The sequence below is a fragment of the Pimephales promelas genome, chromosome 11, assembly GCF_988280905.1.
Source record: "Pimephales promelas chromosome 11, fPimPro1.hap1.1, whole genome shotgun sequence".
Classification (NCBI taxonomy): Eukaryota; Metazoa; Chordata; class Actinopteri; order Cypriniformes; family Leuciscidae; genus Pimephales; species Pimephales promelas.
Genome location: NC_142779.1, coordinates 22443385 through 22467524, shown reverse-complemented (window position 1 = coordinate 22467524; position 24140 = coordinate 22443385). Strand labels below are relative to the sequence as shown.

Here is a 24140-nt window from a genome sequence, read left to right as displayed (position 1 = left end):
ACGATAGAGTGATATTTCTTCTGAGGTCCAGTAATGCAGGTTTCATTTTTTTAATTTTGGCTTCATTTGACTCATTATGTTTTGCATGTGGTTAATCATGGGTCATTTTGGGTGCCTTCACAATGGCAGCACAATTATGCAAACTCAAATCTGAGTGAGGCTTTTTTTTTTTCTATCTCCACTAGCACTAAACTGTCTTTCCTAAGTAAAGAAGCGGATTTGGAAAAAATGTAACAATTGAATTATTCATATAAGAAAGTCTTCAGAAGATTATTGGTGCATAAATGACCAATTATTTAATAAAGGCTTTAGCTATGGCTTCATTTGAGTGATATGCGCTTAGGTTGATAAAACTCATGAAGCCTTTCCTGTAGAAAAGCAATGGACATAAAAAACGTATGCTCCTGTGTCCTTTCCAATCTGTTTATAAGGCACGATCGTGACAGGCGTTTGGAAAGTAATGAGTCTCATTTGCTTCTGTAAAACCATTGCTGGGCTAATGAGGATCTCACCCACAAATGTGGAACAAAAGTTTCATGGTCCCTTGGGTGTTCCTGATAATAACATCATGATAAAGACTCCAGTCTGAGGTCCAGGTGGCCTTTGCTTGTTGATTAATTGACTTTTGTGTAGTGGCTTGTTTGTTCAAGCAGATAGCAGCCTCTAATGTCATGCCTACAGCTTTAATGTGGAAGAAAAATGTCTGGTTTGTCTGACACAGATTTAGGACTATCACAATCTATGATGAATTTTTTACTTGAGATTAACCATTCAGAGTAAACTGGCAAAGGAACACTTTGCAATCTGTGTCACAAAAACTCTTTTGATTTGTCAAGGGTCTCAGACAAGGCAGCATTTCCAACGCATTCTCACCCCAAGGCGTCACCTTTGACCATGCTTCAATATTTGACGTTTTAGGCGCCCTTTAGCGTCAGTTACATGACGCGATCCTACGGCGTCATCTAACTGACGCTAAAGGAAAGCGTCAGTTAGAGGACGCGGTTAGGTTTAGGTGTGGGGTGGGGGTAGGGTACACGCGATCCTAGGGGGTCATCTAACTGACGCTAAAGGGCACCTAAAGCGTCAGATATTGAAGCATGTCCAAATGCTTCCCAAGGCGTCAGTTAAGTGACGCCTTGGGGGTGAGAATGGGCTGGCATTTCTGTTTTTTATATATATATATATATATATATATATATATATATATACACTGCTCAAACAAATAAAGGGAACACTAAAATAACACATCATAGATCTGAATGAATGAAATAATCGTATTAAATACTTTTTTCGTTACATTGTGTTGTTTAAGTGTTCCCTTTATTTTTTGAGCAGTATATATATATATATATATATATATTAAATATAAACTAACAACAGTGATAATGATATTGTAACAGTGATATTATGATAATATTGTAAATGTTTAGCATAATTACTCCAGTCTTCAGTCAGTGTCACACAACGCATTCTCAACCCAAGGCGTCACCTTTGACCATGCTTCAATATTTGACGTTTTAGGCGCCCTTTAGCGTCACTTACATGACGCGATCCTACGGCGTCATCTAACTGACGCTAAAGGAAAGCGTCAGTTAGAGGACGCGGTTAGGTTTAGGTGTGGGGTGGGGGTAGGGTACACGCGATCCTAGGGCGTCATTTTACTGACGCAAAAGGGCGCCTAAAGCGTCAGATATTGAAGCATGGTCAAATGCTTCCCAAGGCGTCACCTAACTGACGCCTTGGGGGTGAGAATGGGCTGTGTCACATGATCCTTCCAAATCATTCTAAGTTGATTTGAAGTTTAAAACCGTTGTGTTGCTTAATATTTTTGTGGAAACCGTGGTATGTTTCTTTTTCTTGGTGAATAAAATGTTCAATAGAGCAGCATTTATTTGGTAACACTTTACAATGAAGTTTCATTATTTCACACAAGTTAACTAAGAATGAACTGCACTTCTACAGCATTTATTAATCTTAATGTTAGTTTCAACATTTACTAATACATTATTAAACTCAAAAGTTGTATTTTGTCAACATCAGTTAAGGCACTGTGTTCTTACATGAACACACAATGAACAGCTGGATTTTTATTAACTAACATTAATGAAAATTCATAAATACTGTAACAAATGTATTGATTGTTAGTTCACCAATGTTAACTAATAATTAAACCTTCTTGTAAAGTGTTACAGATCAATTTAATGCACCCTTTTATACAAGTATACATTTTATTAAAATACTGTCCCCAAACTGCTTTATAACAACGCATTCTCACCACAAGGCGTCACCTTTGACCATGCTTCAATATTTGACGTTTTAGGCGCCCTTTAGCGTCACTTACATGACGCGATCCTACGGCGTCATCTAAGTGCCGCTAAAGGAAAGCGTCAGTTAGAGGACGCGGTTAGGTTTAGGTATGGGGTGGGGTAGGGTACACACGATCCTAGGGCGTCATCTAACTGACGCTAAAGGGCACCTAAAGCGTCAGATATTGAAGCATGTCCAAATGCTTCCCAAGGCGTCAGTTAGGTGACGCCTTGGGAGTGAGAATGGGCTGTGTATAAATGTTGTTTTAAATGGCTTACAGGTAGGGTATGGGATTTGCAGAACGGCCAGCAGTTTTTGAAAATAAACAACTCAAAACGTCCTACCTTCTTTCCTCCAACGCTTGCCCTGACTCCACCCATTCAACATGGACGTGCAAAACTCAGATGCGCGAGATTGCACTTAGATTGCTCTCTGTTCTGGGGTGACTTGCACTTACTGTGACTTGGTCATGAGCTTTGAGTATGTGCAAAAAGGGGACACACGTGTGAGGGTGATGGGGGTATGGTACGACCGTTTGATTGACACATTTTCTGTCCAATGATTCAAGGTGGTCTTGGAAATGATTGGCTGGAGTTTTTCGAGTCCTGCCCGGTCCACAGATGATTCAATTGCTTAATTTTCTTTTCAGTGCTTCTAACTCAGTGGCTGTAAGTTGGTTAGGAATTAGATTTCAAGTGATTTTGAAAAAAAATGGTCAAAAAAGAAAATCACATACCCCACTTTTAAGAATCCAGCACTGCAATAAGATGTGACAACTTTACAAGAAGCTCCATGTTTGCTTTTGTGTAAAGCCAACGCATTCTCATCCTTTAGCGTCATATAGAACGCTATATGACAAAACGGCGCTATACTACGCACATGGCACCCGTTATCGTTAATATAAGACGCGCTGTGATGGTTAGGTTTAGCTGTGGGGTAGGGTAGGGTAGTCTCATATTACACGAAAGGAATTACGACGCCTTGGGTTTGCGTGAATATTAACGATAAAGGGTGCCATGTGCGTAGTATAGCGCCGTGTTGTCATATAGTGTTCTATGTGACGCTAAAGGATGAGAACGGGCTGGTAAAGCTGACTGTTGGAGATTAATTCTGCTGGACGTTTTCAAAAAAATCTTGTTCCACGAGCATGGTTTTGAGTATCAAATCGTGGTGTCTCATTTGCCTAAATCGCAGCCACATGTTACTAATGATTCACGTCAATTTGATGGCTGATAACTATAATAACTGTTGCACTGTGATCAGCACGTCTCTTATTGCATATTCTTGGAGCACCTCATAAGAAACTGGAAGTAACTGGTCTCCAGTTCTGCTCTGTTCGGGCACCCTGTGGGGCCAGCAGCTCTCTGGCTTTGCCCAAGCTGTCACCCCATTAATCATAGTGAAGTTAACGGCTGGCCCGGTTCCCAACTGCCCTTACGGACCAAAGCCTACACACACATAATAATGAGACCCACTCGTGGGACACTTCAAATGAGATTTTCTTTTGATTCCACTCTCCTGTGTACCTTATTCAGTCTGCCAGCAGTTTTTGTATCCGCATGTTACGAAATTAATAGGATATGCCCTAGTGGGTACACTATTAATTTTGCTATTCACCTGCCCCTTGGTTTTTGTGGAAATTCAAATCCTGTAATTGTCTCGTTTATGAGTGATTTTAATAGCAAGGTTGGCTTTTGATTTAGATGGGTTTATATCTCAAGGTAGTGCACAGCAGGGTGGCACTATCTGTTTCCTATCACTACTTTTATGATTTTCAACAACCTTTAAGTCATCAACCTTTATCAAACATTGAATCATGTTTCAATAGCATTACTATTTAAAAGACCTCCTGCAAGGGATGGTTGTCAATCAAAGGTACTGTAGTTCTTGTAAAAATAAAAGAGCTTTACATTTACAATTTCCCATCGTGGATCCCCAAGAAACACTGCAGAGAGACGTACACTTAGGCTGACGCCCAGTGGTGTGTCCTCAAAAGCAGTTGGGTGCCTCTGGAACTGATGACCTTTTGTATCATCCCATGAGCTTAACACACTGGAATATGCTTTAAAAAAATGAACGACAAAAGGAAAATGCAGTAACAAGGAAGATAAATGAGTTAGTTCCTGCTGAGGAACATGGAGTGGGGAGGGGGGAGGAAGCAAAAGCAAACAGAGAACCACTAGGGACTAAAATCAAATCATGTTCACCTTGAACCTACTGTGCTGCATAGTCAAGTCTAAATTTAACCTGCGAGGAGCGGAAATCAGACTGATGTCCCAATCCAGAGTTACCTTAGACTCTAGAGGAACATGCAGCCTAGATGTTCTCGGTCTAAAACCTTCAGCCAGTATGATCAGGTTGCTTGTTTTATAGACGATGGGGACATAATTTGGGCCCTTGAACCTTCACATTAGTGAAGCATCCAGAAAAGTGGGAGAGTGAAATGAGCCATGGGATGCCACGCTGAGACTTTCAGTGCTGTTGATATGCTGGAGCTATTGTCCGCTGTCATTTCAGTTGTAAAGTTTGAACATTTGTTCTCACTAAGCAGTCAGAAGCGTACAATTATTATTATGAACATGATTTGGAGCTAAAGATCAGCTGTCTTAAATCCGATTATTGGTTTATTTGAATAAAATTTGAACATGATTTTTTAAATGATTTTTCTTTTTTAAATTAATTTTAATATGCACTGGTAAACAGAAGAACTTTAAGAAAATAAGTGCTGATGTTTATTCATTTAATCGTTCGTGAGAGGGAATGTGTTATTGCAAATCCCATAATGTTTGTAATAGGATTCAATGATTTAATCATAATACGTTTTAATCGTTGGCACAAACCTGCTGTTAAGATGATCACAAAGTAATGAAAATCTCTAGTCAAACTACATAAATTAAACACAAAAAATAATGTTTGGTATCATTTTGGTATTTACACTTATTACACTAAAAGTTTTCCAACAAGTGCAGCAATGTAACAATGTTTGATCAGGTTTGATTATTTTGCATGGCTGGGCTGGATATAATTATTATAAAAATTAAAATACTCGGAAGAACTGCATGGTAAATAAACATTCATTTTATAAACATTAAAGTTGTTTTTCATTTCTCATATCTTTTAAGTAATATAAAATAATTGGTTTCACGTTATTTTAAAGTTTGTGCACGTATGTGTACTTACACTGTCCTTGCCTAAGATAGTACTGGGTAATGTAAGGTAACTACACGGGTTATGGTTAGGTTCAGGCCAGGGATAGTACCTAGTACTTACTAAAATAAGTACATAGTGTGTACATGGGGAACAGGACTGTAAAATAAAGTGCTACCAAGTAATTATTTAACATTACAGCTTGAATCATTGCATGGAGTCTGTAGTTTTGGGTGTATGTAATTTAAACTGGTTCTAAATTTTATCCTAATGTTTGAAGAAGAAAAAAAAATGCAGTCACAAAATGAAAGATTTAATCATCAAATTTGTTACGCACGAATGCTTGACAGAAGCATGTGTTTTCATTCATTTTCATGATGATCATTTAATATCCATTCATTTTCTGCAACAAATTCTTGCATTGCAGGTACTTACTGTGATCGAAAGAGGCTCCTCTGCGATTCCAACCCGTGCTGGAATGACGGTGACTGTGAGGAGACTGCAAATGGATATGTTTGCACATGCCCTGGGGGTTTCACTGGCCTCAACTGTGAGACCACCACTGAGGTTCACAGCTTCTGCAAGTCTAACGGATGTCAACTGGACGAAGCCTGCACTATGGACAAACTTGTGAGGTCTTTTCTTTTTTTACTACATTGCACCTAATGCTGTTTTTTTTTTTTTTTTTTTTTTTTTTCGTTTTTTGCCCTGAGAGAATGTGATTAATTTGAAATGCCACATGCAAATTTCTGTGACACACCTGAAGCGGATCAGCCTGTGTCACGTTGAAGGTTACAATAACCATTAATAATTGTTTTGATAACAGAATGGGCATGGCATATGTAATTTTTTTTTTTTTTTTTATTGGACTGGAGCAAGTTGTTGCATATCCAGTATAATAAATGGAACTATGGGACGAAATGTTTCCCCAGATTGTTACAGTCTGGTGTTCATGATCCATTACTGTAATGAAGAGATGAATTTAGAAGAAAGTGGGCCAGTGGCAGACTAATTGTCTTGCGTGACCTTCATTTACTTGGTAGCGAAATTCAGCACATGGACCTGTCCATTGCTGATTCTCATGAGGTACCTTAGTCATTTGAGAGCATGGACAGTAAAGATAGAATTTAATTTCTCTTTTAACACGCATGCACACACTCAGACACATTAAATTGATTTGTTTGACATTGATTTGGTCTGTCTGAGACATCCTCCTAAGAGAGCTCATCTGTATGAAAATGAAATAATCCTTCACGACGCTCCAGAACTGCACCAATGCTAATGCCAGTGGGAGTCTCTGTATTACTTTCGTCTGGTATTGTTCTCAGCTTCTATTACTCCTCTTTGAACGACTGAGTCAGAAATAATGTTGAGGTACTGCTTATTCAGTTCTGGATGCTCCATTGCTGGTTATTTCCCAGGTTTGGCACGATCAGCTCCAAAAAAAAAAAAAAAAAAAAAAAAATGTTCTAAGTCACTAATTTTGTTTGTCCTGTAGGCAGTCCAAGGTTACCAACAGGGTGCCTGTGCTGGTGCCAGAGCGGGTGTCCAATCTGGCCCCGTTCTGCACGTTTCATCTCAAATAAAGGTGGTCTCAAACCAGGAAGCAATAACATCAGTCGTCTCAGGACAGGATGATGTCCTCAACAAGTTTTGAAAACACCACAGTTGCATAAACGTAGCCATTATGTTAAGGCTGTGTCTTAACCTACAACTGCTATAGTTGTTTTAACTAGTTATTAAGGTTAATCAGTTTTACTTTTCGATATCAATTTACACCAATCTACGTTTTTTATGTAATTGATTTTAAAAGTTATGGATATTCTTAAAGACTAACCAACAAGACTAGAGTTAGCAGTTTTTGTAACTGGCCTAGCTGGAAGTGATGCACATTCAGTTAATGGCCTGTTACTTTTTTGTCTCACTGTACAGTACTGCTACTCCAGTCTGTTTGTTTTATCCATCCATATGAAACTGAATGATTTATTTTACAAAGATAACATCAGATATGTTTTATCACTTTTATTGTATGTCTAACAATTACATCAAGGCCAATCTGTGATGGCATACAACTAATTAAATTACTAATTAATTAGGGGTAGGTGAAATGACCAAAATCCTATTTCACAGTATGAAAAAGCATTTTTTTTGTATTGAATTTAATTTGTTTGAATTTGTTTGATAACAAAAATGTGAATTAAACTAAGTTTTTGGGGTACAATAGATTTATTTAACATGTAATTTAGAAATAGAACAGAAATGGAATAATCAAATGTAAAAAAATAAAAAAAAACTGCATAGGCTTCACTGTATGAATTAAATATAATTATTTTCTTATTTAAGCTAAAAAGTTATTCAGTCAAGAGCAATAAGTTATTTTAACTTTTGTTTGATTTGACACAGACAGGTCAAATTAGGTTTATTAGGCCACTGTCACTTTAAAAGTGAATGTATGGATCCAATATACTGATACGCATCTGGTTTACATCTGACATGTTACATGTTATTTTCACTTGAGACATAACTGACTGTGAACATGATTGATTACTCCACACGATGGACATTTTGACATAATTGTGTGTGTATTTCAACTATTCAAGTGCAATAAGATGTAAGAGAGAACTGCTGAGACACACTTGAACTGCTGAGATTTTTAAATAGGTTCTCAAAACCACTAACAAATGCACTATGCTTGTTTGCTGCTGTGTTATAGGTAATTGCATTGTTTGTCAGTACTCAGCATTGCTACAGTATTTAGCCAGTTACATTGTTTGTGGCTGCCATATTCATTCTTTATTTGTAATTTTGTGCTGTGCCACTAGGGGGCTGTATGTGTTTTATGGCACAGCTGATCTCGGGTCAGCCCGGGTAAGTCTTTTAATTTGGAGGGAACTCAGACACAGGTGTTGCTGATTGGTAAGCAAACAGTTTTCGACTGTTCCCAGTGTCTTGCGCTTGGGGTAAATAATACGGTTTGTTGTTTGTTACATTATGATTTAATATATTGCCATTGTATGATATGCAGGAAAATAAATTGCTAGATAATAGTAACATTACTGAACGCTCCATCTTTTTTACGTGTAAGATCACACGGAACATGTCTAAACTTAATCCATGCAATTAGCAACCAGTACTAGACTTTGTTTAGGACTTAGTCAGTACAGCTGGGTTACAGTATATAGCCAGTTACATTGTTTGTGGCTGAGTTACAGTATATGGTCAGTTACATTGTTTGCAGCTGGGTTACAGTATATAGTCAGTTACATTGTTTGCAGCTGGGTTACAGTATATAGTCAGTTACATTGTTTGTGGCTGAGTTACAGTATATGGTCAGTTACATTGTTTGTGGCTCGATTACAGTATTTAGCCAGTTACGTTGTTTGCGGCTGGGTAACAGTATACAGCCAGTTACATTGTTTGGCTTTAAAATTAGTGGAACTGTGAGTTTGCAGATCCCCTGGGCCAAAGCCCAGCTCTGGCCAAGCACCAACGGCACTTGGTGAAAAAGTGTTAGGCGATGTGTGTTCCAATTCACATGTAACCAACCCAAAACATCCCTCCTTGTTTTTTTTTTTTTCTTTTATACAGAATTCCACATGCATTTGTGTAGACCCGGAATGCTCGGAGCAGGCGGAGGTGTGTGGCACTTTGCCCTGTCTCAATGGAGGCATCTGTGTTATTCAGAATGGCCAGTATCATTGCAGGTAAGAGAATTGAGAATATTTAAGTACTCCATAGCTCAGGTCAACAGCATTAGCATTTCTGATAAGGGGTTTTTAATAATAATTTCTTTCATGACAGCCTTAAGAAAGGGATGCATTTAATTGAAAAGTTGAACTTGAATGAACTTTTTAATTCCGTATTCCTTGTGGTTGTCGTAGACACAAAATAGCACAACTAGTAGCCTAGTACAGTAGCTATAAAGCCAGCACTGGCATTTGATAAAACTAAAACACAAGGCTACGTCTGGAATTATACATGCAAATACATTTAAAACGATTAAGTCTTAGCCTACTTACTCACGGTGTGGTCCAACAACTGCTTCCTCTGGTTTTAAAGTTGGAACTGCTTCATGTTTTAGTAACAGTTTCTTGTTGAATCCGGCATTGAACTCGTGGAGATTCTGGAAGCTGTCTTCCGTAAAATGTGCAGCTCAGAGAGCTAAATTATGATCGTCATTTTCAGGAACATAATCAAACATAAATTGTATCCATTGTTGATGAAGTACAGTGTCCGTTGGAAGCTCGAACACTGACCTGACAGCTGGGTGAACACAACACACTCGACGAGCCGCAGAAATATGCGCATGCCCTTTTTTGCATTTTCCGGAGGGAGGGTTGATGCAAATGTGTGGGTTAGTGACGTCTAAAACCCAGCTGTAGTCCCAATCGAGTCATTTTTGTAGGCAATATCCTGATTTTTAAAAGACGATATCTCTGCTTACACTGAACTTTTAGCACTGCAACTTTGCAGATACTGTTCATCCACCAACAGCAACATTACACACTATTTAAAATGAAAAAAGTGAAATCGCAATCAACCCCCACTTTAAAGCTGCCACAAAAAAATGGCAAAATTATGAATATGTCAAATATAGCAAGGAGACATTTTAATTGTTTATTAATAAACCAGTCTTTGTCAGTGTCGTCGACTGCAAATATAAAGGTGACAATGCTGACTCGCGACCTTCGCAGTGAACGCACCAGAGAGTAATGCACATTTCATAGCATTACATAAGCAGAGAGCAGTAGTCTGTTTTCTTTCGTTTTGAATTGCTCTGTTTAAAAAGTAGACATTTCAAGCTTTCTATATGAAGAGTTCAGATGCAAAAGCCTCTAAATGCCATTTGAAATTTTCTTCTTTAATGATGATTTTTATCAAACTTGCATATTTTATTTCATTAATTTCACTTAAATAACAATTAATAGGTAATTATCATTGCCATTTAAGTGAAATTACTGAACTTAAATATACAAGTTTGATAAAAATCATCATTAAAGAAGAAAATTTCAAATGGCATTTAGAGGCTTTTGCATCTGAACTCTTCATATATTTATCAGGTCTGTGAGGCAAGTAGCCTACCTTAGGCTATACACTGAGTTTCGGTTCATTTATTAGACATGAGATGATCTAGTTTCTCCTATATTTACTTCTTATTTTGTTAAATCCAGGCAATTGTTTAATGAAACATTAATTAAAATTACATTTACAATTAATAATAATAAAAAAAAAACGAAATTCACTTTAAAGAAAGGCTTTGTGCTTTCTTTTTGAGGTCTCTGTGAAAGTTTTAAAGTCACTTTCAGAGTCGTCATGTCCTTAATGGAGAACTGTCTCGTCCGTAACTTTTTTTCCGTAGACTTTTTTTTTTTTTTATTTGAACCTTTTTCCTGCTGGTGCGACTAAATTTGTTAGAGGTTGCACCGTTGCCACCACCACATTGGCCAACTGATAAGAGCTTAATTTCTGTTGAAAATGAGAAACATCAAATGGCAAAAATCGAATTAACCAAAATTCAGCGCTGAATTCCCTGTCATAAAACAATAGATATCAGATCAAACAGTGTTGACGTGGAAACCAGGAGAAAATTGTGCCATGAATGAACAATTTAAAGAAGTCTTTACAGTCCACAAATTACCAACATTTAATGTAGTAATGCTAACTGTAACCATGGTATTGTGGGAAAAATTGTTGTATGTTTTTACATTATTCATTTCAGGGTTCATATAATGTATTGAGTGAAATTCTAGCATATATATATATATATATATATATATATATATATACATATTTAGCCTAGCAGGCACACGGAAGGCTGAAGGCGGCGACGACGACCGGCTTTTTCAGACGCTTTCCTCTGCTTGCTGGTCGCTGTTTTCAAACGGCAGCGGCTTCTCTCAGGATCCAGCGATGCGTAGAGCTTTGAAGAGATGAAAATCTGGGTAGCAGCCTCCAAACCTTTTATACGCTAAGCCACACCCATTCTGGCAAAAAAGGAAAAATGTTTGGCTTTATATCTCGAGAAAAGATGACTTTTCCTGTAGCAAAAGCAACGTATGCAATACTCGTTCCCTCTTCTAGAGAACCGAGGTTACATTAGGTAACCGAGTACATTTCTTAGTGTGTGATTATAATGACCAAAAATAGGAATACAGTCTGTAGAGAGTGAAATGTTCATTATATTTCCAGTTGTAGGGTTCCATTTTCAGCCTTTGACAGCTTTTGAATTACTTCCTGCTGATAATGAGGGAATCCGCTACAGTTTCGGCTGCTTTGAGTTCTACCAGTCCTTGGGGGGTTCACGGTTATGTCTTCTCTGCTCCTGTTCATCTTTCTAGTTTTTATTAGCAAAGATAACTTGAATCAATACATTTGATGGCCCATCCGACTAAAAGACAAACAGAAGATAAGATAGTTGAAAGTGAAAAAAATAATTAAAAAGTGAGTAAAAAAATGACTAGAGGGTGATAGTGTGTGTAAAGAGAAGGGCAGATAAAAGCAATAGCAGTTGGTCACCTGGGAGTCTGTGTTAATAATTGAGTCATCTTGCCTTTGTGTCAGAATAATTTCACTGAAGTCTTATCACAGCAGAAGGAAGGCAAAGATCTGACTGAGGCCAAGGAAGCATCAGGATATATGAAGTATATGTGCCAGAGGTTGAATGTTTAACAGAAATTCTTGTCATGCGTTTGCTTAAAGGGTCTTTTAATTCTCCACAAATGTCACCAAGAAGCATTATGGTCATTATGACATACCATTGACATCTAAAAACAGCAGTAAAGTGCCTGCATTTACTGTGATTGTTACTCTGAATCATTTTTTTTTTCCCTCTTATAATCTGTTTTTATATGTGGCTAAAGTTAATGTCATTTTCCTGTAGATGCCTACAAGGTTTTTCTGGGAAGAATTGTGAAGAAATAATGGACTTCTGCAAGCTGCTCAGTGTTAACTGCCTGAATGAGGGATTGTGTCTCAACCTAGTTGGAGGATATAATGTAAGTAACCTAATTTTTGCAGTGGTTTATTTGAACATTAAAAATAACATGCATGTGTTCTATTACTCCATTAAAGTCAAGTTAAATGAGAACTTGTGGATAAGTACCCAGGTGAAAAAGACGTTGTATTAAATGTATTAAAAATATATTTGAAATACAAATAGTGTGTTTATAATACATTTGTATTTACAACATGCTTATTTAAAGTGTACTAAAAATGTATTTTATTGCATTTTAGTATATTTCTAAAAAGTATACTAGAAGTACATTGGTAATAAATATATATTTAATTACACTTTTAAGAAATATACTATAGAAAAGCATACTTTTAATGTATTTATAAAAAGTATATTAGTAATATATTGGTAATAAATGTATGCTTTATTATATTTTTAATAAATATGCTAATGATAATTATACTTTAAATGTATTTCTAAAAAGTATATTAGAAGTACATTGGTAATAAATATATGTTTAAATACACTTTTAAGAAATACACTATAGAAAAGCATACTTTTAATGTATTTCTAAAAAAGTATATTATTAGTACATTGGTAATAAATGTGTGCTTAATTATATTTTTAATAAATATGCTAATGACAATCATGCTTTAAATATGTTTCTAAAAAGTGTACTAGAAGTACATTGGTATTTAATTACATTTTTAAGAAATATGCTAAATACAAACATATTTTAATTATATTTAAAAATGTTTTACTAGAAACGCAATGATAATAAATATACACTTAATTACACTTTTAGAAATATGCTAAAAACAAACATAGTTTTAGTGAAGTTTTAGTGTATTTACAGAAAGCATACTTGTTGCTAAATTAAAGTATTTTTGGGTTCACTTCAAGTTTAAAAATTCAAGTCCCTTTAATTCCCTTCCTAACATGAAGGCAATTAAACATGTATCGAAATTAATTGTATATTTCTACAAATACTAGAAGTAGCACTTTAATTATAAATATGTGCTCAGTTAAGCTTTTAAGAAATATACCAAAAACTACCACACTTTTTGTAATACTACCAACACTTAACTCAATGCATATGTATTTCACACTTTATATTATGTGTTTTAGGTTTAACTTTTTTAAATTAATTTGTTATAATTATGAAAAGCACTAAAATTTGACTAACAAGTAATGCACTTCTATACTTCTGCATTAATTAATCAAATAGTCTTTTCCACAAAACAAGTGAATACCAGTACTTGCACACATCAACATAAAAGATCAGGTGTACATACTAGAAAAACAAAATAAATTTCTTAAAGCTTGACTCTTACATTTGTTTAGCCAAAATGAATAAAAAAAACTTGTTATAGACCATTTCACAAGATGTAAACAACACTGGTCCAGAAGCACTTCCTGTTTCAGTTTGTAACTGTTTTCTTTATTTCACATGTAAAGAAAACATCTTAAAGATGTTTGTTTAACTTTTTGATTCAGTTTTATATGTTCTGTTGGTTGTATTTTATCCCAGCTTTTATGTAGTGTTAAAAAAACTGAAACAGGAAGTGCTTCTGGACTAGTGTTGTTTACATCTTGTGAAATGGTCTATAAAGCATGTTAGGTTTAGTTTCTTTTTTGTGGATGTTAGTTAATATTTCCAGTTGCATTCATTTGGACCAATCAGAGCCAATCTTTTCAAAACAAGCTTGCCGGCAATTGTCCAATCACACACTGCCATTTGAACTTACATGTTGGGCGGGGCGCGGACAACGGATACTGACTGTCTGTGGTATTCCATTATAGCTTCGGATATTTCAACAGAACAGAAATCATGTATTTTCCAAATTTTGCTTTGTTATTTCACTGACTCGGACCTAGTGAATGTGGATAGCACCGATCTAATATTAAGAGAACACACGAGCAGATTACCAGGTCGTCAGCTCCCGCGAACAATTTAGCAGTGAAGAGGACAACGCAGCTACGCCGCCACGACATGGCCAGAGCAAGATACTGCCAGAAAAGATCTTACTTCTTGGTGGTAAGTTTATTAGTTTAAGTGATTAGTGTAATTGGCTTTATTCTCACTTTGGGTTTAGAAAATATTTTCAGAAGTTGATGACGATGTTCTGTGGATTACTGGCGTTTCTGTTGATTTGACACTAAAGCGAGTTAACGTCCATTGACGTCTATCAACTTAATTGTTATAGATCTAGACAGTGACATAATACAACTATAAAAACATTGCACACTGTGTTTTCAGAAAAAAGGTTATTAATGGTGATTACACGACAGGCTTGATTGTCCCTAAGTAACTTCTTGTGTTTTAAATATTATAATATATTTTAAGCTCTAATAAAACTTTCACATTTGTGATATTTAATTCATAGTAAAATCTAATTAATTATTAGTAGGCTGTCAGTTTTCATGTCAATTCGATAAATAAATTAAGTTGTAATCACCAACTATAAGCTTTCATAAAACCAATTATTAAATATCTTGCACTGAGAAATTAAAACGATGTTAAATAAAGAAATGAGAGTTTTTATATTTAATATTTAGCCTAACCAAGGAATTTGCACATTGCAAAGACATTTTTTTATATTAAACCTAACCGTGAGTAGATGAGGTCAAGTCGAGTAAGTAGTAGTTGATCCTCTTGATTTGTATAACAACAAATCAATGAATAACAACAAAAACAGTCAATAGTGTGTCATGTAGCAGCTAAGTAGCTAAGTGACCTATTATATATTAACACGTATTTGAAAAATTGCGTCCCCCGGCCCCCGCATGAATATGTATTTTGCCTGATTATGCATTGAATTATGCAATCGCATAATCGTGTTTTTCTCTAGGGACTGATTTATATGATTTTATGTGTGGTATTCAGCTTTTTTACATTTAATCAAGTCGTTATCAGCTGTCACCAACTTGTAACTTTCAATAGAATGTTCTGTCTTTATTAATAATGAATAATTACTTCAATAATAGCGTGGACGTTACAGTAATGGTTCATTAAATATGTTTTACCATTTAAACAAAATACAAATTATATATGAAGAACACAAACTAGTGTTTGTTCTGCCCTAACTTTGTATAACATGCAACTTTATTTTTTTTTGTAGAGCTTCCAGGGATACTATCATCTCTCAAAGAGGCCCTGGAGTCCATGAAACGAGGTTCATTCAGCTCAAGCCCAAGATCATCTGAGCTGTGTCTTCCTGAAACCTCAGACATGGTAAGAAAATTCTTTATGATAAAGAAAAATCCTATTTGTTATAATAATTATATCTGACTTTTGTGCATTAATACTTCAGTAAGTGTTCTGTATTAAGTAACAAAGTGACAGCTTTTTATTAGAATTATAAATGAACAAGTTTATACTAATGCTTGTTTTTTTTTATTCTTTCCAGATTTCCCTCGGTGGTTCTGATGTCCCCAAAAGAGTCTATGGCAGACTGAACAAGTCACGAACTTCTCTTTTTACTCACGACTTGGCAACTTTACTTTTTGCTATTGTAGTTCACTTTGTTTGACTTAAAGGATTAGTTCACTTAAAAAAAAAAAACTTTTGCTGATAACTTACCCACCCCCATACCAAGATATCCATGTCATTCTTTCTTCAGTTGAAAAGAAATTAAGGTTTTTGATGAAAATATTCCAGGATTTTCTCCATATGGACTTCATTGGGAACCAAACGGTTTAAGGTCCAAAAGGCAGTTTCTGTGCAAACTGTTCAAAGGGCTTTAAACGATTCCAGACGATGAATAAGGGTCTTATCAAGCGAAACGATCGGTCATTTAAAAAAAAAAAAACAACGTTTAAGTTTTATAAGCTCAAATGGTCGCCATGCTCTGTTCTGTTATGCATGTTCATAACTCTCCTATTCAAACTCGTTCATCAAAATTAACAAATCTTTTTCTGAGTCATTAGGTTCATTCAACGAACGAAATGAATGAATTGACTTGAAAAAAGATTTGTCAGGGCTGCCAACTCTCAAGCATTCAGCACGAGACTCTCGCAATTGAGCCAATTCTCATGCTTTCACGACAAATTGACTGTTAGCCATTGGAACTTGAACCGTTTTGTTCCCAGTGAAGTCCATTATATGGAGAAAAATCCTGGAATGTTTTCATCAAAAACCTTAATTCCTTTTCGACTGAAGAAAGAAAGACATGGACATCTTGGAAGACATGGGGGTGAGTAAATTATCAGCAAAAGTTTTTTTTTAAAAGTGAACTACTCCTTTCAGTTAGTTTATTTATTTATTTATTTATTTTTTGTTCTGTTTAATACCTCTGCAAATCAATGCATTTTATGTTAATGTATTTTGTTTAGTTTTCATAATGCTTTACTGATGTAGTGCATTAAAGTTTATCTTTCAAAGAGTGTTTGTGTGTTTTGTAGAAATATTTTTTTACTGGGTTTTGTTGAATTAAAATGTTTAACTGTATTTTTAATACATTAAAATATATTATTTTTATATTAAAGGACAACTCCGGCGCAAAATGAACCTTTAGTCTAATTACACATTGCTACATAGTCAACCGTTATCTGAGATTTGTTTTCATGATTGCCGAATGTAAATAGTTTTATCTCTAAAAACAGTTTAGCCTATAATGCTAGTATAATGCTAGTATATAGGGCATAGAGTAATGACAAATAAAAATCGCTTGTTATTACCACTAACAAGGCTCAAAATAGCCCCACACCAACACGACAGCATAACAAGCGTCCCTACATTCAAACCGAAGCATTGAGAACGTTGTCAGTGTCCATACAGTTTAATAAGAAGATATTTTATACACACAGTCAACTTCGCGAATACAGGAAGAAGCCATCTTTGAAAAAAAGTCTCTACCAGTGGATCTACGAGCACCGATCCATGTGCGCTGAACTGTGCAGAATCTCATATGGTCCGTTGTTTCCAGAAGAAACACAAACACGAACCGTTTTCTTCTCTTCAATATGTACATGTAGCCTACTGTTCACGCTCACCTTATCACCTTATTCACATCTCACCAGCGCACTTGGATCGGCGTTCGTAGATCGACTGGTAGAGACTATTTTTCCAAGATGGCTTCTTCCTGTATTCGCGAAGTTGACTGTGTGTATAAAATATCTTCTTATTAAACTGTTTGGACACTGACAAAGTTCTCAATGCTTCGGTTTGAATGTAGGGACCCTTGTTATGCTGTCGTGTTGGTGTGGGGCTATTTTGAGCCTTGTTAGTGGTAATAACAAGCGATTTTTATTTGTCATTACTCTATGCCCTATATACTAGCGTTATAGGCTAAACTGTTTTTAGAGATAAAACTATTTACATTCGGCAATCATGAAAACAAATCTCTGATAACGGTTGACTATGTAACAATGTGTAATTAGACTAAAGGTTCATTTTGCGCCGGAGTTGTCCTTTAAATGGTTTTTGGAAAAAATATATTTTTAATATGTTAATAGTGGGTCCTATAGTGTTCTACAAATACATTATTAATAAGCTGAAATTATATTTAAAATATACTTAGAACGCATTAATGTGAAGCTAAAATATACTAATGCTGTATTTCTAAAGTCGATTTAAAGTGTATTAAAATACACTTTAAATAAGTGCTATTATATTACATTAAATGTACTTAAAATGGTTCCATTTTAGCACAATTTAATATAATAAAATATATTACTATTACCTTAAAATTGAACTTAAATACATATTAAAGTACACTTAATATACTTGAAGTTGTTTCAATTTAGCACATTTAATACATATTTAATACGGTGCACTTAAAATACATTAAGTATATCAAAATAAGTACAATTTAAATACATTTCCTTTTCACCTGGGTAGAGATGTTTGCTGTGGTGTTGGAAGTTGGTAAGGATATGTTGTCTATATACACTCACCGGCCATTTTATTATGTACACCATACTGGTTGGATTGCCTTTTGCCTTCAGAACTTCCTCATGACATAGTTTCAACAAGGTGCTGGAAACATTCTTCAGAGATTTTGGTGCAGATTAGCATGACAGCATCACACAGTTGCTGCAGATTTGACGGCTGATGCGAATCTCCCGTTCCACCACACCCCAATGGTGCTTTATTGGATTGAGACCTGGTGCTTTGGAGGCCATTTGAATATAGTGAACTCGTTGTCACGTTCAAGAAACCAGTTTGAGAAGATTTGAGCTTTGTGACATGGTACATATTCCTGTTAGAAGATGGGTACAATGTGGTCATAACATATGGAGCGAAGTATGTGCCTAAACCTCACACACAAACAAAACGTGTTTTACTCACACCCAATGATTCACAAACAAACTCAGTGTGGTTTGTAAATACAAAACATCACTCACAAACTAATGCATATTGTTCTGCAAATAAAAAACGTACCTATCAAACAAATACAGTATGTTTTACATATACATAGAAACGTATTTCTTCAATGACCAAAATATCCTGCAAGTACAAACTAAAATCTTTGAAAGTACAAAACAAAATTCTACACGTACAAAACAAAATTCTACAAGTACAAAGCAAAATTCTACAAGTACAAAGCAAAATTCTACAAGTACAAAACAAAATTCTACAAGTACAAAACAAAATTCTACAAGTACAAAGCAAAATTCTACAAGTACAAAGCAAAATTCTACAAGTACAAAACAGAATTCTACAACTACAAAACAGAATTCTACAAGTACGAAAAACTGTCACGTGACTTTTGGCACTATTTTTCCGCGTCCAGGCAGAATCAGATTTTCTCACAAATACAGTGGAACAACTTCCTCTTCTAGAACAGTAGATGGCGCTAAGATAAGGGCTCAATTTGCTCGCCTTTGCCCATGGGAAAATGATTGGTGAACAGGTGTGTTTCTGTCCAACTTTATCTATATTTAACCTTATTGAGGTTTTGGAAAATGTTTATTATATAGACAGAAATCCACATTAGCACTTAGTAGTAACAAACTCCACTCTAGGATAAGGGAATCTATAAGCTGAAAGCTGCCATCATGTTGCTTTTAGTTTTTGTAAAAATGTTTCATTTACTGAATGACTCTAGTTCTTTCGTTCTCCGTAAATTAATGAGAACATTTCATTTAATTGAAAGGGTCCCACTTATTCATTAATTTTGTTGGAATTCAGTCAGCGTAACTGTTAATGTAATAAAATAATGAACAAATCAAACAATATACAGTTGTTTCTTCCCTGTGATGTATTGTCCAAATTATTATTTTGGACAGACAAATTAAACCCTCCTTTCAATTAAATTAAATGGTCTCATTAATGTATGGAGAACGAAAGTAATAGATTCGTTCAGTGAACATAATCACTAATTTAGTCATTTCACACGCGTCTTATGTAGATTATTAGCCTAATATTATTTTTTAAAGCAACATATGACATAGATTTCAGCCTAGATTCCCCTAGAGAGAGTGAAGTGCTAATAGCGGTAATATGGATTTTTGTCAAGAAATAATTAACATTTTGCAAAAGAAAACCTCAATAAGGTTAATTATATAAAGTAATACAGAAACACACCGTTCACCGCTCACTTTCCTCAGCTGTAGTAGGCAGTGTTGGGAAAACGTATTTCGTTACAGAATAAATGCCCCAAAATGTCATTTGTAACGTATTCCATTACATTAGCTACTCAATCTGAGGGATTACATCCGCATTGAATTGCCTTTTAGAAGTGTAAGAATTGTGGCCATCTAATTCTGTTTACTAAACTGGGCTATTCTGGTGGGTGCGGTGATGCGGTGGTGACGCGTGTAACATGTAGGGTGGCACTGCCAATAAAGCACCTTAAAGCTGTCACAAAGAACCGGCAAAAGATTATGAATAGGCTATGTAAAATATAGCAAGAAGATATTTTAATTGTTTATTAATAAACAAGTGTATCTTTGTCAGTGTGTCGGCTGAAAACATGAAGTTGACAATGCTGACTCGCGATCTTCGCCGTGAACGCGCCAGGATAAGACGCGTGTGAAATGACTAAAGTAGTGATTATGTATACACTGAATGAATCTATTACTTTCGTTTCGTTCTTAATAATGAAAACATTTAATTTAATTGAAAGGAGGGTTTCATTTGTCTGTCCAAAATAATAATTTGGACAATACATCACAGGGAAGAAACAACTGTATATTGTTTGATTTGTTCATTATTTTATTACATTAACAGTTACGCTGACTGAATTCCAACAAAATTAATGAATAAGTGGGACCCTTTCAATTAAATGAAATGTTCTCATTAATTTACGGAGAACGAAAGAACTAGAGTCATTCAGTAAATGAAACATTTTTACAAAAACTAAAAGCAACATGATGGCAGCTTTCAGCTTATAGATTCCCTTATCCTAGAGTGGAGTTTGTTACTACTAAGTGCTAATGTGGATTTCTGTCTATATAATAAACATTTTCCAAAACCTCAATAAGGTTAAATATAGATAAAGTTGGACAGAAACACACCTGTTCACCAATCATTTTCCCATGGGCAAAGGCGAGCAAATTGAGCCCTTATCTTAGCGCCATCTACTGTTCTAGAAGAGGAAGTTGTTCCACTGTATTTGTGAGAAAATCTGATTCTGCCTGGACGCGGAAAAATAGTGCCAAAAGTCACGTGACAGTTTTTCGTACTTGTAGAATTCTGTTTTGTAGTTGTAGAATTCTGTTTTGTACTTGTAGAATTTTGCTTTGTACTTGTAGAATTTTGCTTTGTACTTGTAGAATTTTGTTTTGTACTTGTAGAATTTTGTTTTGTACTTGTAGAATTTTGCTTTGTACTTGTAGAATTTTGCTTTGTACTTGTAGAATTTTGTTTTGTACTTGTAGAATTTTGCTTTGTACTTGTAGAATTTTGCTTTGTACTTGTAGAATTTTGTTTTGTACGTGTAGAATTTTGTTTTGTACTTTCAAAGATTTTAGTTTGTACTTGCAGGATATTTTGGTCATTGAAGAAATACGTTTCTATGTATATGTAAAACATACTGTATTTGTTTGATAGGTACGTTTTTTATTTGCAGAACAATATGCATTAGTTTGTGAGTGATGTTTTGTATTTACAAACCACACTGAGTTTGTTTGTGAATCATTGGGTGTGAGTAAAACACGTTTTGTTTGTGTGTGAGGTTTAGGCACATACTTCGCTCCATAATAACACCGTGGATGGACATGGTCAGCAACAATACTCAGGTCTAGGGGTGGGAGGGAAAAAAACGATCCATCGATGCATCGCGATTCTCTCTCCAACGATTCTGGATCGATTCTGAGAATTTCAGAATCGATTCTGTGTTTAGTTTTTAACCGGATGTGCGATAACGCTGAGCTTGCTTTAGAAACACCCGTATTCTGCTTGCTTCCAGTTCCTCACATAAGCCTACATACACCACTAGAACCTTCCGTAAAAATAATCTTTCATAAAGTTCGGAAAGATTGAAGCGAATTTCAAAGACATTCGCAGGCTTCATTGCACGCGCATTTTGTTTGATGTTACAATTGCTGTCTCGCCCGTCGGTATTTTCCTTACGAATGCTCTACGAAGTCATCATTTATGTGGTTTGGAATGCAATGGACTTATATATTTAAAATATGAACCTCACCAATGAAGACTGCTTTCAATTTTAAATCATCACGCTCGCTTTGTTTGTGTAGACTGCTCACGCATACGGCTGTGCGTCTCCGTGGTTTAATGTACTTGTGCAAAATTAACGTAAACGCAGCCAGTTATGTCTTAAGGGATTAAACGGACAGGACAAACCACAGTACTTCTTATATAAAGTATATAAATATCATTTGAAAGCGGCATATAAACAAAGTATATAAATAGTAGAGTATATAAAGAAAATATATATATATATATATATATATATATATATATATATATATATGATTATATATCCATTTGATTTCCTACCCAAAATGGCAATGCAAATACAGCCGTGAAATGACAAATAATCATTCCAGCATTCACCAAAAAACTCTCCCCACCCCAACGGCTAATGCACATCTTTTAAATTTATAATAGTTTTTTTTATTTTTTTTATCTGTCTGTCACATTATCATCCTTGATTTATGCTTGTGTCTCAAGGTTTCAGCCATCCTCTTCTATTTCAATATCATCTTTCTGTCACTCCCATCAACAGATCTGCACTGTGAGTGATGTGTCACAGTTATACACTGTCGATTGATGTAGTCGCATCTGCTTTTGTTATGAAGTGCTCTTGAATATGCGCTTCACATGGATTGATTTACTTCAAGTGCAATTTGTTAAACTATCAACATTGGTTGTTCATACATGCAAAACGTTCATGCAAAACGTATCATCTAAAAATTAAAATATTGTTTACATTTATCCTTTTGTGTTCCTTATAAAAATAATAGAACACTGGTTTGGAACGACATGCAGGTGAATGAATGACACAATAAAACCCATTTCCAACCATTTCATTAATCAGAATATCCAAATAGTTATTTTACATGTATAAAAACAAAACAAAATGAGGCCTGAAAAATATCAAAATTCTCAAAAAGGAAGAGAAAAAAAAATGTTTTTGAGTGTGTCAGCAGCATTAACTCTGAAAGATATAAGAAAGCAGAATATCTTTATTGTATGTTATAGTAAGCTGGTAACGTTCCGGTAAGCTCAAAAGCTTGAACACTTTGGTTGCTATATATGGCAAATCTGAAACTTGGAAAAACTGCACGGCTACTGTTGCGCATTGGAATTTCTCTGTAGAAGTTTCTGTGATGGATGCAAACATTATTATAAGAGCTGATTTGGTTAACATGCTGTTTGGAGGCATCTGGTTGTGTAATTTCTAATCAGTCACATCCTTAATTAAAACTTCGACATAGTCCAGGAAACAGGCCACATGTTTTCATTAGCAAATTGGTGATGAATTTGTTGGTCATCAGCAACATTTTTTCTTTTCAGAGACTTCCTGTCTCCCCATTTAATGTTCCTAAACTCTATGCTGTATAATTGTCTTTTTAAATAATGATTCTTGTAGTTACCAAGGACTGAATTAGCTAAGTTTTTCTTATTTTTTAAGGATATTTAGTAAAACCATAGGGGATTGAAAAGTATAATTACCTTTTCATCAAAAGCTTGAATGCACGTTTAAACAAACTTTAGAACAGCAGTGTATATGTATATATATATATATATATATATATATATATATATATATATATATATATATATATATATATATATACTGTATATATATATATATATATTAAAGAAATGAACACATGATTATTGAAGTATTTAGTGCAGTATTAATTCATTGAATATATAATAATTCAGGTTAATTACTACTTTTTTTCCTCCCCCTACAGTGTCTCTGTGCACCAGGATGGACGGGGGAGTTTTGTCAGTACTTGGATAACGCATGCTTAGCCTATCCAAACAGATGCTTGAACGGAGCTACTTGCATCAGTATGAATCAGCCAACTGCACCCCCGCACTATATGTGCACCTGTCTCCCTGGATACACAGGTTAAAAGAAAACTATATCAACAAACTCCGGAATATGGTAGCCTGATTTATGTTGAAGTTTGCAGAGAGTTTGCAGAAGCTGTTTTTAAAGCCACACTCAGATAGATTTTTTTGTTTCTTTCTACAGTAGAATTGGAGAGGGAAATTATCGTCATGTTTCCATGTAATGTCAGAGATTGCATATAGCAAAAAGTGTTTTCTTACATATCAGCTATATCTTTATAATTCTGAATATAGCGT

At 35.2% G+C, this 24140-nt stretch overlaps 1 protein-coding gene across 1 annotated transcript in view; it reads left to right on the top strand.

Moving 5' to 3' along the window:
* The window catches only part of eys (EGF-like photoreceptor maintenance factor), a 302080-nt gene that overhangs the window by 5794 nt on the left and 272146 nt on the right, over positions 1–24140 (top strand). Inside the window, exons 3-6 of the mRNA XM_039651858.2 lie at positions 5882–6084; positions 9043–9158; positions 12335–12449; positions 23741–23900. Of these exons, the coding sequence (XP_039507792.2) occupies positions 5882–6084; positions 9043–9158; positions 12335–12449; positions 23741–23900 (594 nt within the window). The remainder of the gene's footprint in view (positions 1–5881; positions 6085–9042; positions 9159–12334; positions 12450–23740; positions 23901–24140) is intronic.